The sequence below is a fragment of the Chenopodium quinoa genome, unplaced genomic scaffold, assembly GCF_001683475.1.
Source record: "Chenopodium quinoa cultivar QQ74 unplaced genomic scaffold, ASM168347v1, whole genome shotgun sequence".
NCBI lineage: Eukaryota > Viridiplantae > Streptophyta > Magnoliopsida > Caryophyllales > Amaranthaceae > Chenopodium > Chenopodium quinoa.
Window position 1 is genome coordinate 2,175,824 of NW_018744113.1, and position 17,986 is coordinate 2,193,809.

A 17,986-nucleotide genomic window follows, 5' to 3' on the forward strand; every position below is an offset into this window, starting at 1 on the left:
TAATATTAATTAATTGTCTTTAAAAAAAATTGCATATTAATTACCATGTAAAGCGGTTAGATACATAATTCAAGAAGATAGATATTCTGCCCGCCTTCGTTTCATTTTCTCCATTTTCACTTAGAATTCAAACGTTTCTTCACATTTGCTCCTCAGTTATCCTCTGTAATCACTTCAAACTATTAGTATAATTCTAAAACTTCAAAGTAACTGACTTCATCAATGACTCAACACACCATGGATGCGTCTGGAGAATCGTAAGTGTCTTAATCATTTTGTAGACATAATTTCATGCATTTAAATTATTCCCCGATTGTAGTAGAACTTTGATTCTGAGAATTGAAAGCTTAGTGTTGAACTCAAATTATGATTCAATTTGCAAATTAATAGGGTTTTATAAGAGTGTAGTTAATTGTACACTGGTTTATTGATTAGCGATTTACATAACTCAATTTGTTTAATTGGCATTGCTATTGCATGTTGTTCCGACTGCTGTTTTTCGTGGGGGAAAAAATTAGAATTATTAATTACATAGAATGCTTTAAAACCCCAACAGGATCGTCCACTGTGAATGCTTCACGGTTAGCTAATTAAATTGGTATTTTGTGTTAATTAATAATGAAAATTTATAAAAAAAAAACTAGCCTTTCAGTAGATTAAATAACAGATGTTTCCATGTTACTTTCATGTGGGTCTGAAGCAATCCAAAGGACGTTCTAAACAACGATCCTGCATTGAATAATTGGGTAGATGTCACTACTACGACATCAGTAATTGCGTCTGAGTCTGAGGTAACAATTTATAATTTGCTTGATATCTTAATGTTCTTAGAAGCGATATTTTAGTTAGAATAATTTGAGTAAATTTTCTACTTGACAACATCAGATTGAAGCACCAAATGTTCCTGGTCCCGAACACAACAAAGTTACAGAAGATGCACATAGCACTAACCCTAATCCTGAAAGTGAAGTAAGTCCTGTGTTCCACCAAAGTACTTCGTATTTATATTTACAATTGACTGCAATGTTTTGCAAGATTGATTAGTTCCTTTTGGATAAGAAGCAATGGTAATTGTTAATAGACACTAAGAAACCAAAAATGATACATTTTATGTAACACTGTAGCAACAATAAGTGTTATCGCCCATTCTGAAGACCTAGTGAAGTGTATATTTATATTTTGTCACATTTTGTGCAGACAAATGTTTCAGGGGAGGCAGGGTCACAGAACGGTACTATCATGGATCATAGTACTGAGACCCATGACAAGGCAACAACGGGTTTGGTACTCAACCAATTACCGACTGGATCAGAGAGATCATCGAAGGAATCAAATGCATCTTCAGTAAGTTCACCATTACTCTATTCATACAAAAATGATGCATATTTAAATTATTATGTTGTGTAAAATTTGGGATATTTTGTTATTATGTGTAAAAAAAAGCCTCCAGCAGAAGGGAATGGTGGAGAGGGTGAGACTTATGCCACCGATGAGGGTGAAGATGCAGTTTTGGGAAAGGAATCTAGGGCAGCTGCAGTAAGTTAACCCTGACTCTCTTAGTACAAAAATGATTCAAGCAATTAACATTGTATTGTATAAGATTGGGAATGAATCTGAAAATTCTGTTTTATGTAAATAGGCTTCACTATTAGGGGATGTAGGACAGGAAGCTGGAGCACAAGGTGGGGATAAGCCTCATGTTCAAAGTGGATAGGGAGTTGGGGATGAGAACCCAGAGCTTGGTGGAAATGAGTTCGGGGATAAGAACATACAGGAAGAGGTAAGTTGTTACCTAATTTCTCTTTGATTATTTGATAATAGATCCAATTATCAAAATGTACATCTTATAAGATTTAATATAAATGAATGAGTTGCTTTGTCACTTACTAGGAACCCCCAGCAGAAGAAAGCAGCAGAAGAAAAAGAAAGCAGCGTCCCGGAAAAGAAAAAGCAGTTGAAAATGTCGTTCCAATTGTCATTACGGAAGGTGAAGAAGAAGAAACTGAACCAACAAATAAGAAAAAGCGTGGAAGGAAATGCCTCCCCGATCACAAAAAAAAAAGCTTGTACGTGTTATATCTTAAATTATTAAATATAAATTTGACAATGTTGGTGGTATAAATTACTATACCTGATTACAATGTACTCGTTAAAATGACAATATATTATATGATGCAGTATCCTGTTATAAGGATTTATCCAGACAGATTTGTCGACGAGGTACCTAAAGGCACTACTCAAAAGGAGTGGATTAGGGAGGCTGGATTTTCCACATTTTTGGATGTGAAGTTTAATGAACTTGACCGGTTTTTTCTATCGTGGTTAATGGGTCGGTGGGATCCTGAAACCCAGTTACTACGCATTAGGGATGATTATGAGATCAAGATCACTGATGAAGTGGTGGGGTGGATATATGGGCTGCCGTTCAATGATTATACATTCACTATTGAAGTAAGTGTTACAGGTAATAGGATAAGATTTTATAGCTTTGGAAACAAATTATGATAATGAATACACTTTATATAACCTCCCATTGTATAGATCGTATAATGTGAAATTTGAACAGATTTGTCCTTATGGTGTGTACAAAATGCAGAGGACAAAGAGTACAAGAAGCTGAAGACTTCCTATTCCAACAGAGGGGGTATAGGTTATGGCATTGTTCATGCTGATATGACAGAGAATCTAAACAACAAGGAGAGGTTCTTGCAGTCCTATGTTTTGTATGAATTTGGCAACCTAATATGTACGACTCTGAACAATTGGATTAGTCCACTTTTATGCTGGATTTTGAAGTCGCGGTACCTGGAAGATGCACGGAATTGGAATTTTTCAAAGTTTGTGCTTGACTGGATGATCAAGCAGCACAGATAACTGGATGCAGAGAAGGGTGGCGTCAAGGGATCCCCCATCGTGCTAATGGTAAGTCATCTTTTACTTTACTAGCCTAGTCATATTTGATTGTCACATAATAATATTGTCCTGTACAGATTGCATACCTTGACAGATTGAAATTAGGCGATAAAGGGCATCAGTGGCATACCGATAGACCAAGGCTTGGAATGTGGCAGCAAGCTGATATTGAACGCGTGATTCGTGCAGACACTGCTGCTGATGGGTCATATGGTGCAGCAGAGGTAATTATTGTTTTTTTATATACAAATACAAGTTGAACGTCTCCTACATGAGGTTAGGGACATGCTTTTGATCTGTTGAATTTTGTTTAGGTTGTTAGGGATGTTGTGTATGGGAAAGAATACCCTATTGGTCTGCGGAAGGACCTTCTTGTGTGGATGACGAGTCCGCCTCCTGTGAATCCTAAAGTTACCGTCGTGGAAAGGAAAAGAAAGAGACGGAAATGTAGAGCACAGGTCAGGGACTTGAAAGAATACAAAGACATTCAACACTATAGTTCATCCAGATAAGAAGAGGTAGTTTGAAACCGAGTGTGACTAAGTTCATAGACTGTTACTTACCAGATTACTGATTAGTCGAACTTTTCTTAAAGACAAGCAAGGACATGAGGAAGAGGCCAATGCAGAACGAACTCAGAGGAGTAACAGAAAAAAGACAAAGAATCAGGTAAAAGTTGTGGTCTTAACTTTGGTTGATTTGTTTGCTAATTATTGCTAACTGAGTCCTATTGGTTGTAAATATCTTTCAGGAACTTCGTGTAGTTCCACCTTCTTTAACCCCTGCACGGGTTAAAAGAGCAAGAAGCAGGTTGATACAAAGGCAAACACCGGTTGAAGGGGATAAAAATGTAAATTACTTGCATATAAAGTTTATGACATTGTGTTTGAAAAAGTTTATCATTTCTTGCCTATAAGTATATAATTATTAGGATCATTTTACATATTATAGTAGCTTATTATTCATAAAGGCATGATTTTTGTTTCACAGGTACAAATGAAAACAAGGGAAACAAGCACCACTGGGAAAGGTGGCAGAACAAAAACAAAGGATGTTATCTCAAAAAAGAAAAGGACAAAAGGTAAGAAAGAATCAAGTGAGGATGATTTAAGCACTAAGAGCAGTAGTGAGGATGACGAAGCTGATGACGATGATGAGGAGAAGGATAGGAATACGGAGGACGATGAGGATGATGAAGAAACTGCAGTGATGATGGGAGTGAAGGAGAACCAGGAAATAATGGTGAAGATGATGATGAGCCTAATATAGAGGCCACAAACCCCAAATCTGGGAGAGGAGATGTGGGTGGGCCTGATAACGAAAAGAATGGTAACGGGGGAAATGATGGTGAGGAAGATAAAACGGTGGAAGATGATGGTGGGGAAGGCGGGGGTGATGATGACCGAAATGAAAAGAATGCAGAACCAGATGTGGACTGCAAAAGCGATTACCTCAACGACCTTGATGACAATGAGGGCTTGCCCCAGATTTTTGATCATTAGCGACGCAGCATCACGGCGATCTGTGACAGAAAGTCAAACTATACTGGGTCAGTAACAACTTTTGCCATAATGCTTATATGTGTACCTTCATGTGTTGGAGTAGATTATGATAAGTGTTTTAATCAAACAGGTTTAAGGATCAGATTTTGTTCAAGTGGTATGATGTAACAGTCAACCGTCAATTGGTACACAAAGCATGTAAGAAGAAGTCTCCCATTCCAATAGAGGTAATGATTAAATTATTAAATGATTACCTCTCTTTCAAACAGTATGTGTGGGGAACATTTAAAGTAAAAGACATAATTAATATTGTGTTATACAAAAAATAGGTTATGGACGCATTTGCAGTTTACACAAACAACGAAGACTCCGGTACTGCAGATTTTGGATTCTACGTCTTTAGGCCATCATTTTTGGTACGCAATTTGTGCTGTATATTACCAAATTCAAATATTAAGCTACTGTTTTATAGTTGGCTTATTTAACTTTTATATCATTAGCTTATGTTTCCAGTGCAACCTACTGGAAGAGGATGCAAAACCTAAGCTTGTTGTTGAACAACTCTTGATCGATGAATCGGAAATGATCGACAACTATTTCTTGACTGGAGGGAGAAAATTCAAGGATAATCGGAAGGTGTGTCTTCACTTCTAACTCTATGTTAACATTAGAACAGAAAAACTGTGTTATTCATTGATCTTTCCATACCCAAATTCTATAGATTGGTTGTGTATGCTAACTGAATCAGAACTTGTGGATTTGTGTTACATATGGGACATAGGTGATTATTCCCATATTTGTCGATGGAGGATGGTGTGTTTACATTCTCAATGTGGAACGCAAAAAAGTATTTATAATTAATTTCCAAAACACGACTGAAGAGGATGAGGATGAAGAAGACAAAAGGAATGAGGATAGGGTATTGGTATTGGTAAGAAGGCTAATTATGTGGTGAACCAGTTTCATGTAAATGTTTTTGGATAATCTCATGAGACCCATATTGATTGCTAATTTGTTTTTTTTTTATTAATTCTTTAAAAAAATGAATAGGGAAAATACTTTAAGCAGATTCTTGGACTGACAGTCAATGCACTCTTGGAAGGTCCGTCACCAGACGTTGAAACGTATAGGTTTGTCAAGTGTGAGGACGTACCAACAACAAAATCAGTCCATGAGACGGGCATGCTTTTTATCCTCTTCCTCTATAGTCAAACCCAGTCTGTTTTCTCATGGCTTTGTGTGAGTATTTTTTCCAGTAAAATGTTTAGGTTTCTTATTTTACCAACAAAATATCGTCATCAAAATGGTCCTCTTATTTGCAGATGTATGAAAAGAATGATCTCCTGTTTCAAAAATTCATGATGTGGAGGATGTTAATGGGGACGTGCAATGAAGTCAAGAACAACCTAGATGGTCTACTTTTGTAGATTTGGGGACATTTGAAGTATGAACAATTTATTTTCTATGTTTCAAGTCAAATCGAACTAGGTAATTTCTTTAAGCAGAAACTTTTAACTTTTTATTCTTTGTCGTTTTTTTAAACAAGGGAGTAGTCTAAACTATTTAACATTTCCTCCTTTGTCCTTTATTAAACAGCATCGCTGTGAATTTCTACAAATCATAGTATTATATTTGGAGTCATATTATTATTTGTAGAATCATATCATAAATCAGCATAATGTCTATAATCGCATTTTATTGCATTTAGAATTAGTTGTTAACATTCTTTAAATTACCACTTAGTTGCATAAGCAATACACAATGAAATGCAGAAAATTATAATTACACACATCCACCTATCAACAGTTGTTTTATCCATCATCTTGATTTGCAAGTCCATGTTTGCCTTTTTAATATTGACCAATTTGAGAACCAATGACTCGGAATAACTCTTCATCTCTAATATTTTCTCCCGTAACATGTTATTTTCTACCTTATACTTGTCTACCACGCACTTCAACAACATGCATTGTTCTTTTAGTTGTGTCAATGCAGTCCTTAAATTATTAGATTCAACCTCATTTGCTTCATCTTCCCAACAAAAATAACCACAGTCATCATCCTATGCATGAAAATCAATTCAATTTTATGCGTATACAAAATAACAGAATTATTTATGAAAAAAATTGGGGACATAACCTAACCTTCCAATATGAACAGCGGTAAAATTTCCGTCCGGCGTTAGATGTTTTTTTGCACACTAGTTTCTTGGCTGGTAGATTGTGCTTGCATGAATGTAAGCCGGAGTCATCGAGGTGGTAAGAAGAAGTGAATGATTCATTATTGGAGGAAGTTTCTTCAACTATAGTCATCTGAAAATTCAATTTTTATATGTATATGATTGAATCTTTGTCTCAAAGCCCTAATTATGTGAATGTCATTCAATTGTAGCAAAAGAGTAATTTATAGACAAGGTTGTTGACTGTTGATGATTCAAATATAACAAGTGACCGTTGGAAAAAAAATAATATTTTATTCCCATGATACATCAAATCAGATTCATGTTTAAAGTATCATTTTATCATTTACAGTTTGTTATACCGTTTACAGTATACATACAACTAATACAATACATTAGTGTACACAATTTTGATATAACGTATACAACAACATAGACTACAACTTTGAAGGTACACTATTGTGAGAACAACATATACCTACACATAACTAATGAAATTTTCCGTAATCAACATTGCGGAGTGTAATTCCCATATTTCATTGGGTATGGCTTTCCATAAACATCACCTTCAACGCCCCGTGAAACCAATGGTGCATGGTTAATAATTTGTTAGCTATCAAAACGAAACTAATTAACAACTTTATTTGGTAATATAACTAGGTTGCAATAATCTTGTAAATACCTTTGATTTTCCATAACGACCTTGGTGAATGTGGTCAGATTTTATTGCCTTATCAACACTGTCTTGTGTCCATTCACAAATCCTGCATCCATTAGCTTTCCAGTCTACGATACTTGCATGCCTTATCCGGTCTAGGTAAATAATCTGCATCAAATAACAACAGGAATCATCGGCTGTTTCTTGATTGAAGCATTAATTGAACAACATATCTTTCTTTGTTAAGGAAACGTACCACGAGTAAAAGTGCTCCGGAACCTAGCACCTCCCAATTATCACTGTACTTGGTAAGCCACTCCGCGCAGCGAATTCTCCTTGTAAATTTTTTTCAATATTTTGAATTATTCGTAGTAAGCCTTCTCTGGATAAAACAAGATGTCCCCACCAGGGACTCCTAAATCCCATCCCACCATTTCACTATCCACAACAATTGTCAAGTCCTCCCTTATTTTAAGTGAATGGGTTATAGGATCAAACCTTGAAACAATCTGTCTAATAAAGGATTGATCAATCTTTGTAACGGACAGATTAAGCAAGTTGCCAAAACCCATTTCCACGACCCAACTTCTTTGATCCTCATTCAACTTCCCAATTAGTTTAACAAAAGAACTAAGGTTCTTGTGGACACCACCAGGCTGTCACAATAAGCATGTTTAATTATATCAACGAACTAAAACTGTTAGGTGAAATCAAAACATAATTTGTATTCTCAGATGTCTAGGATCAAAAATTATTGTTGGAATCAGATAAATAATAATAATATGATATTAAATTACACAGCAACAACAATAATCTGTTATAAAACCACCTTCTACATACATCAACATAAAAACTAAACTTTAAAAATTACAGTCAAAGCAATTACAAAAAATGTGTACCTTTGGTAATGTTGCGGCATCAATTTCTGGTTGTTCTAGTATTTGATTAACTACCACATGTTTTACCCTTTTACGACAGGCCACATTCTTCTTCCTTCTACGAACCTCTGCCTTCAAAGGTTGTTTATGTATGATATATACATTAATCGTTTGACTGGTGAATGCCACCTCTTTTAATTTGTTAAAACCGTCTCCATCCACCAGATCCAGTAATTTGTCATTCATACATTTCAGAGGACCATATTTTATGCCATAAACATCATAACCAAACCCATCAATTAACGCTTTCAATCTCTCGTCCGCGAACTCATTTTCGATAAATTCAATGGTGAAGGATTCACCATGTTGGTAACAAAGTTCAGGATAAAAAATAAGCTTGCCACCATGGAAGACGTTAAACACTGCACTAGTAACTTCACCCATCTAAACTTGACGGCGTATTTGTTTCAATTCAATTCAAAAATTGGAGACTTAATTGATTATATAGTACTAAATAACCTAACAACCATTTTAATTGACAGTATAAACAACTCAAAAAATGAAATAATTAAGTGGAACACAGTGATGCAATGCATCCATGAAATTTGTCAGGGGAAGAACAAAAATATATTGTACAATATGAAATTCTCCATGAAATTTTCAATAGTATAAACCAGTTGTTTGGGCCATCCAAGAAATACATGGTTTGAGCCCATTTATATTGATTTCGTGAAAAAAAAAATTAACAGCTGTCCAAGCACCAGGAATTGAACCCTGGACGCGGAGTAAGTCAACAACATACATAACCATTTAAGCTACGGGTATCAGCACGCTAATTGCACGTTCAAAATATATTTTGATGGATATGAACACTACAATGGTATAAATATTTAAAAAATTTCCTTGGGATGTAGGGATCGAACCTAGCACTACGGAAATGGAGAACGCTATCACTATCAATTTGGTAAAGGGTTTCAGCACAAACATTCTCATAACACAAATCTATTTAACAACAAATAAAGTGTGGGTCGACTTTTCACATACCATAATAACAAAAATGATATTATAAACTAAATTATAACACTGAGTTATTTTCCGCTGTGACGGTGCCTGTAAATATACAAGGTACTCAACCAAATCAGAATTCATGGTTATAATGAACTCAAAATCAATAATCACCTTGATATCCCCATCGCCGGCAACAGGATAATTACAAAACATGCACAAATCGACGATGGAGAACATGCGACTATGGTTGTAAGTATTTCGGCCAACATCACAAACTTTTCCGGCGACTACTACGGTGGGGATTGGTTTGATGGAAAAAAAAAATTAAATGGTTGGTAGGAAGTTCAAGTATAGTTTGAAATTTGAATTAAAAACCTTACAAAATTTACATAAAATTTCATTTCAATTTGAATTGAAAAAATTTAGGCCCACAAAAAAAAGATGTCATTTCACCCAATGAAAATGGAGTGTGCAAGATCCATTTACACACTGAGTGTGAATGTACTGGCTCCCATTTTTTAACACTGTTTTTGGTAAGATTATTTTCATTGTCAAAAAAAAATAAATTATTTTTATATATTTTTTTTATTGTTATGAAACAAGGAAGGTAGGTTTTTCCCTGTTTGGCAATTGGCTGTTTTAGTTGGCTGATTTGACTGGCTGTTTAGATTGGCTTTTGAGTTGGTTGTTTGACTAGAGTTGTAGTGTTTGGTAAATTGGTTGTTGGGTGCTAGCTGTTGTTAAACTATAGCAACACTAATGAACTAATATAGTTCTTTAATGTTAATTAAAATAATAAATTATTGGTAATTATAATTGTAAATTAATTATTAATTATTTACAATAAGTTTACTTTAATTTAATAATAATTAGTTATAATTTAAATTAATTAATTATTGGTTATAAATTACTAATAATTGTATATTACTCCATTTTAATACAATTGTTTCGGGTATTTTTTGGATTTCCTTGGATACTGGTCATGCTCTCCTGGCAACGAGATGGTCCAACCTGCAAAACAACGAATATTCCGGTTAACGGAATATTCGCCTCCGACGATCAAGTTAGTGATCGGAACAAAAAAGGCTAGAGAGAGAAAGTAGAGAAAAGTTGGAGCTATTTAATGCTCTGTTTTTTGTAAAATGTCTTAATCCACCCCTCCCATCATAAATGATTGGGGTATTTATAGGAGTGGGACTCGTGCCCCATTCTAGGGTTTGTACCCTAGAATTGCGTGATGTGATTTGCTGTGCAATCAGTGAATGCCACATGTTACTTTGGGGGCGCCGCTTTGCGGCTTTCATTGATATTTCTCGGGATTTGGGCCCTGATGTTGTTAGGCCTCTTTTGCGTGCTGATTTAAGGGGAACACATGCCCTAAACACGTGGCATCTTCTCGTGACGACACGTGTCTCCCTCTAACTGGGCCACGTGTCGCCACGAGATTGGCCTGAAACTTTGGGCGCTCTTGAGCTGAATGCGTGGCATCTTCCCGTGGTGACACGTGTTACCCTATAACTAGGCCACATGTCACTACGGGACTGGTCCACGTATACGGGGTATTTTTTACCCTCAACATTTGCCCCTCAGAGGGGGTGGCTCGTATGCTTACAGGCCGACTTCTCTGACCTCAAGTAGCCTTGGGGCGTACAAGTGTATTAGGGTTTTGACAGATTTCTGTCCGCCTGATAATTTAGAGTGAACGCCTATCCATACGAATGGCGCGGACAACGGTAGGTCGTCTCACTTTTGGGAGTTGCGGACATCTTGCTATTGCGGAGGGAGCTTTAGCTCCATCAGCTTATTTTTGGACGTGTCGTTTATTAGGTCGTCTTCTTTTCCGCCTATTCTAACGGCGCTGTCCCTTAACCCTTCAAATTCTAGGTTAAAATTTCAAATTATAACCATTTAACTTCCTTTAGGCGGGAAAGATGAAGTTACTATCCTACCCCATAAATTTTGCCTATATATACAAAGGTTTTGGCCTCATTTTCACACTTTGGAACTTTCATTTTCTAGAGAGAAGTCAGAGCTTTTAGAGAGAGAAAGTGCCTTTTCCTTTGAATCTTCGAGAGCTCCGCCGTGCCTTTGAGTTTTCCGGGCACATTCCTTTAGTTTTCCGGCCAACCTTCAAGACTTTCAAGTTTTCTACACGTACAGAGGTAGGCCGCCTGTTTTCTTTTTCTTGTATTTTCATTTCTTTATTCTTTATTTAAAATCTGGCTCAACACTCGGCTTCGTCCGTTTCTCCTTATGAGGCCGGCCGTTCGCCTGGGACTGAGGAGTCTAGAGTGGACGGAGACGAGTTGTCTCCTTCATGGAGTGGGTCCATTTCTAGTGCGTACCAACTCACTTCCACCCATTCTTCTCTGTCCCTACAGTCGAACATGGCAAGGACGATGCAGACGTACGATCGTCATGCGGCCAGAAATCCAGAAGGTAGTCTGGTGAACCCTAGGACTCTTTATGACCCTAACAATACTAATTTAGAGACCCCTTCTTCTACTCCCGTGACCGCTTCCACGGGCACCCACTGCTCGGCCGTGGAAGTAACTTCTTCTTTAGAGGAGCGCCAAAGAACTCAAGGCGCTTCTACTGCGGGGGGAACGTCCGGGCGAACTCCGGGGTTGAGGTTCCCCCAATATTCCAACTCGGTCATGGATGAGGCCGAGTTGCTACTATGTGAAGGACCTTCTTCCTCTTCTCGGGCGGATACTGATCCGTCCGTCCCTACCCCCTCAGAACTCTATCTCCGATATGGCAGGTCGGACAGACCAAGAACGGGGGTCTCAATTAATGAACCGTCCGACCTGCCCCCTCGCAGAGCGCCTCCTACTGGGAGTCAGGCGGCCGATGCCAAAGACAAAGGAAAAAGGCCCCTAATCAATGAAGACATTACTTCTCCCAGGGGCGGCCGTAGCTCTAGGAGCCGCAGCTCAACGGAGGCAGCGCTTTCCTCTCCACCCCTTCGTCCGCACCATTCTAGACGAATACGACATTGCTCTTTTCCAGCTGATGCCGAACAACAGGTTAAACATTTTCGGGTATTTGGTGACGTGCATTTGCAAAGGCTTCAAGCCGGACTTTGCAGTTTTCTGTGAGATGCACTCACTGACCAAGCTGGACGCTGAAACGGACGGCTGGCTTATTCTGAGTACCAGTAGGGACTACATGATGGTGGTCGATCGCGTCTCCCAATGGCGTGACTGGAAGCACCGATTCTACCGCATCAAGACAAAAGATGTTGAATTCAATCTGCGGATGAATCGATTTGATGCTAAACCAATTCAGCTTGGACGCGGGGACCTCAAGCCTGATAAGCCACCCGTCCACCCCAGCCAAGAGCACCAGCTTGAATACTTCAAAGTCAAGAGGGTGAAGAGGAACGACAAAACTGAGCGCGTTCCAAGCAACAGGGTCCCCTTATCCAGTTGGCTGCAGGATCCCACGTTCATGTCCGCCTATGGCCTATACAAGAACTTTCCCTAAGGTGGACGCATGGATGCATATTTTTACACATACATAGGTTATTTAACGTTGAAGGGTTTTCTAACACTTTTTCCTTTTCTTTTTCAGCTGAGGCGTACAAGATGCTCGACTCAGAGCAGAAAGGGGATGTAAACATGTCGGAGATTGACTTGGCTCGCTACAAGGCTCGCTACAAGGCTCTCAGAAGCTGTACGAGCAATCTAAAGGAGTAAGTATACCCATCTCCATTTCTTCTTTTCGTCCGTGTAGGCATTACGGAAGAGATCTTCTTCCTAACTAGACACGGCCAATCAATTGTATTATCTTGATCTCTTTTTGCTAACTTTTGCCTCTTCAGCTGTCAACTCCGACCCCTAGGTCCAAACGGAAGCAATTGTCCCCTGCAACCAAGATGGACAAGGATGGTAGGGCGTCCAAGCAAAGGAAGACGGTCGCATCCAAGACCACTTCCACTACTGCGGCCAAGACCACGTCGCGGACTGCTTCTAAGCAGTCCAAAGGAGAATAACCCCGGCTGAGTGATAGCGGGGCCTCCAAGTCCATAGATCCGGCCGCCATGCCGGATCATGACAAGTCCGAGAAATCGGACGATAGGGGTAAGTCGACTTCGGAAAAACCGACCGGGCCAGAAGTGACTCCGCCCGTACAAAGAGTCAAAGAATCTGATTGGCTCGAAGCCTCTCAGTCGGCCGGCGATCAGCCTGGCCGGACGGGGGAGGAAGGTGACGAGCCTGCGCCGCTCCTGTCATTCACTTTGAATCTTCCTACCCCTCCAAGTTTCTCTGACGGTCAGCCCGAGTAACTTTGAATTCTCCACTTCGCTTTTTTCAAGTCCGATTAAACCTGAGCTAAACTTTTATTTTTTGCGCCCTTACACAGACATTGCAGAGGAGCTGCACATGAAGCTGCCCGGCTAATCCCTCACTAGCGCTGACAAAAAGGCCATAAGGAAGGCCATGGTCAGGGCGGTCCCTGCTGAGCAGCGAGACAAGCTGCGGGGGATCTATGAGGGCTTCCTTGGCCCAATGATCAACTGCAGTGTCGAGGTACTTTCTCTCTCAAATGTAACACTTAGTCAATTTTCATTCTTATTTTGCTAACACGTTTTCCCTATACGCAGCTCTTCCTACGGTTGAATGCCTTCCTTGAATGGAAGGACAAGGAGAATGAGAGGCTGAAGCCTGCCTGGGCACAGATTCAGAAGACCTAGGAGCCATTACTAGGGAAACGGTCGTCCAACGCCGATATTTCAAAACCCAAATCAACGCGCTTTCCGACAAGGCGGCGCGATAGGTTGAAGACTTGGTGAAGCTGGGCCAGGCCCTGGAGAAAGAGTCCGTGGCCAGAGATGCCATGAGATAGGAGAAGGATCAGACCCTCCTGGACGGCCAGCGCTAGAGGGAAGGATTCGAGGCCTCCGAGAAGCTCAGAAGTGATGTGGCCTTGGCCCAAAAACACTTGAAGGAGGCCTTGGACGAGGCAAACGTTCTCAAGGCCGAGGTGGAAAGTTTAAAGAAGTCCGTTGAGGACTTAACTCTCCAGTTGCAAACACCTCGGGCCCCTAGTGCGGATGAGGTCGTCCTCATTGAGCAGAACACTGAGGACAGGCTGAAGAGCCACTTCTTTAAGGCTTTTGAGCTTATGGTGGACGAGGGCGAGGCGACCTTTTATCAAGAACGCTTCACCAAACGTATTAACTTTGTTTACCTCAGAGAAGAGGCTAAGAAGGCCGGGCAGCCTTCTCCTGAGCTGGACGTCACGCCAACTACCTCAGAAGAGGAGGAAAACGAAGAAGGGGCGGCCAACAAAGATGGTGAGGCTGAGAGCAAGGAGATGCCTGCTGAGGACGCGTCCCTTGATGCCATTCAAGAGCCTGGCCTAGGCCAGAGTCCAGCTTCTACCCCAGCCGCCCCTTGATTTCAGCTCTTTCTGCCTTGTTTTTGTTAATTTTTATTTTCTTTATCTGCCGCCTTTTTGCGCGGTTTAATGTAAAATACTTTGCTGCCCTTTGAGCGGTCTTTTTATTAATCCAAGTTTTTCTATTATGCTTCACACTTTGCAAATTTTACACTTGACATGTTCTTGCTTTTTCGTACGCGTACTTTTTTACGTTTTTGTACATTCGTACAATTGGGGGGTATGCCCCTTTATTCGGCGTTCGCCTAGTCCATATTTTAAGTGGTTTGATTGACTTGGTAGAATTTATACCTTGGGGGGTATGACTACTAGCAAGTCAATCAAATCATAGTAAGGATTGCCCTTGGACTGGGTGGTACGCCGAATCAACACATTATTTGGTCGTTCGATTGGCTTTATGTGAGTTTGTTCGTTGAAACTATCGTTCGGACGCGCTCAAAAAATTTCAAGTATGATCTCAACTTTAAATTTCTAAGTTTGGCTGGGCTGGAATGCCTAGGTATGCCCTTGCCCCATTAGATGGGTTTCATAGGGTACCTTACCTTTTCCGTCCGCCTCAGTGAGGGATGAACGTATACATAAGACTCAGGGTCAAGTCGCTCATTTTTATTTTATTTAAGTTACTTTATTCTGCGACCGGGTTGCTGTGTTGCAAGCAACCTAATCACAAATTTCACGCGGCATTTCTGTGTAGACTATGACCGTGCAAATAAGCATAAATAGAATGGAAAATAATATAACAATGTTTGAATTTTCATTAATTTGTCAAAATTACATTGTTGTGGTCGTACGGCTTACATTGCTCGGTCAACATACCTAGATGTATATACAGCTTTTGGCTAAGTACTTACACTTAAACATAATATTTCTTCAAATTGTCAGTGTTCCATGTACGCGGAATAGTCGGCCGTTCATGGCTTCAAGACGGTAAGTCCCATCTCGGACTTCTTCCCTGACTCGATACGGCCCTTCCCAGTTTGGGGTCAGCTTTCCATCCTCATTTGCTCGTCCCACAACCTCCATCTTCCTTAGGACTAGATCTCCCAATTTTATCGGCCGCTTTGACACTCAACGATTGTATGCCCTTGTCATCCGTAGACGATAGATTTCGTGTCTAAGCGCCGCGTTGCCCCTAGCTTCAGGAAGGAAGTCTAGGGCGGTCTTCATGGCTTCCCAATTAGCCGCTTCATCATATAGCATCACCCTAAGGGTGGGCTCATACATTTCAATTGGGAGGACAGCCTCAGTGCCATAGATCAAGAAGAATGGAGTTTCTCCTATGGAACTCTTGGCCGTGGTTCGTATGGACCATAGCATATTAACCAACTCATCAGCCCATAAGCCGCTTGCCCTTTCAAGCTTGCGCTTAATTCCATTGGAGATTAACTTTTTGTATGCCTCTACCTAACCATTGGCTTGTGGTCGGCCGAGTGAAGCAAAGCAATGAGCTATGCCCTGGTCCTCCAACCATTCTTTGAGTTGAGGCGTTTCGAACTGGGGTCCATTGTCGAACACCATAGACTGAGGAACGCCAAAGCGTGTAATGATACTCTTCCATATGAAAGCTGAAACATCCGTCCACTTGATGCCCCGGACAGCCTCGGCCTCCACCCACTTTGTGAAGTAGTCTACTGCTACAAACACATAACGCCTTTGACCGGATGCTGGTGTGTACGGTCCTAAAATATCCGTCCCCCATTTGGCAAAGGGGAGCGGACTACTGATGGCCGAAAGACTGTTGGCGGGTCGGTGGATCAAGGTTGCAAATCTCTGGCACTTGTCACACTTCTTCACCATTTTCATGGCGTCCGACTTTAAACTCGGCCAGTAGTAGCCCAGATGGGCAGCCTTTTCAGCCAAGGCTCGTCCTCCAATATGAGAGTCGCACTGCCCCTGGTGAAGATCGTCCAAGACATCATGCCCTTTCTCAGGAGTGATACACTTCAGGTACGGCTTCACAAATGCCTTTTTAAACAACTCTCCTTCAAACCAGGCCGCTCTCTTTTTCATCAGCCAACTCTCTTTAGGGTCGGCCGGGAGTAATCCATCCTTTAGCTTCTATCAATGATATGTACTGGCTCAGTATCAATACTCCTCCTTTCTTTTACCTCCCAAAATACCGACCTGGGGGTATCACATGATGCTGAGGATGCTAATTTAGAGAGGGCGTCCGCCTGATGATTGGACGAACGAGGAACCTGTTGTAGAGTAAAATGATCTAGGCCCTTAGCCTCCTCCTTTAAAATCTTCAAGTATTTCATCATAGCCGGCTCCCTTGCCTCGAAGTCTCCATTCACCTGACTGACTATAAGTAGGGAGTCCGAGCTTACATCAATTTTTATTGCTCCTGCCGCCTTACACATTCTATGGCCGGCAAGGAGGGCTTCGTACTCAGCCTCATTATTAGAGGCTTGAAACTTGAATCTCAGAGCGTACTTAAACTTATCTCCCTCAGGAGACTCAAATATGACACCTGCACCACAACCAGTAGCTGTTGCACTACCATCCATGAACACCTTCCAGATCTGGTCTCCAGCCGGCTGAAGATCCGGCCGAGTCATCTCAGCTAAAAAATCAGCAAAGGCTTATCCCTTAATTGTTTTTCTCTGCTCAAATGCAATGTCAAAGCCTCTCATTTCCAAGGCCCATTTAAGCATACGGCCACTTGCCTCTAGAGTTGTAAATGGCTTCTTCAGAGATTGGTCTGTGTAGACCACAATTGAATGTGCCAAGAAGTATGGCCGTAGCTTTTTCGATGCCATGTATAATGCCAAGACAAAATTTTCAATAGGGGGATACCTCAGCTCAGCGTTGTGAAGTACATGGCGGATAAAGTAGACTGGGATCTGGTGGCCATCCCGTTCAGCAAGCAGGACGACACTTAGAGAGTGTTCAGAGATGGAAAGATAGATAAATAGATTCTCACTCTTGAGTGGACTGACAAGCCGAGGCAATATATGAAGGTGGCCTTTTAGCTGTACGAATGCTTCCTCTGCCTCCTCTGTCCACTCAAACATGAATTTCTTTTTTATGGTTTGAAAGAAATAACGACACTTATCCCTTGATCTTGACCGAAATCTACCAAGTGCTGCTAAACAGCCGGTCAATATTTGTACTTCTTTAATTGTCCTTGGTGACTTCATGTCCATGACGGCTTGGATCTTTTCAGGGTAGGCCTCAATTCCATGCTGATCAATTAAAAATCCGAGAAATTTACCGGACTCAACACCAAAGACACATTTCTTTGGATTTAACATCATCTTATGCTGCCTGAGTTCGGTAAAAGTTTCTCGCAGATCCTTCAGATGGTCGGCCGACTCTTTTGACTTGACAATCATGTCATCAATGTACGCCTCCATATTCTGGCCGAGCTGATCTCTGAAGACTGTATTAACGAGTCGTTGAAAGGTAGTTGTGACATTCTTAAGGCCGAATGTCATAA

The 17,986-nt window shown here is 40.6% G+C and overlaps 1 protein-coding gene and 1 long non-coding RNA gene across 2 annotated transcripts; both read left to right on the forward strand.

Moving 5' to 3' along the window:
- Window positions 1-3,062: 3,062 nt before the first annotated feature.
- Window positions 3,063-4,415, forward strand: LOC110692570 (uncharacterized protein DDB_G0283697-like). Its single transcript, XM_021869606.1, has 6 exons — window positions 3,063-3,137; window positions 3,228-3,360; window positions 3,509-3,582; window positions 3,665-3,763; window positions 3,904-4,155; window positions 4,239-4,415. The coding sequence occupies exons 1-6, from the start codon at window positions 3,063-3,065 to the stop codon at window positions 4,413-4,415; spliced, it is 810 nt and encodes a 269-aa protein (XP_021725298.1).
- An 84-nt stretch (window positions 4,416-4,499) lies between these two features.
- LOC110692587 lies at window positions 4,500-4,962 on the forward strand. The gene is made up of 3 exons (XR_002505487.1): window positions 4,500-4,642; window positions 4,745-4,831; window positions 4,929-4,962. It is a non-coding gene; the product is annotated as an uncharacterized LOC110692587 (long non-coding RNA).
- Window positions 4,963-17,986: the final 13,024 nt, after the last annotated feature.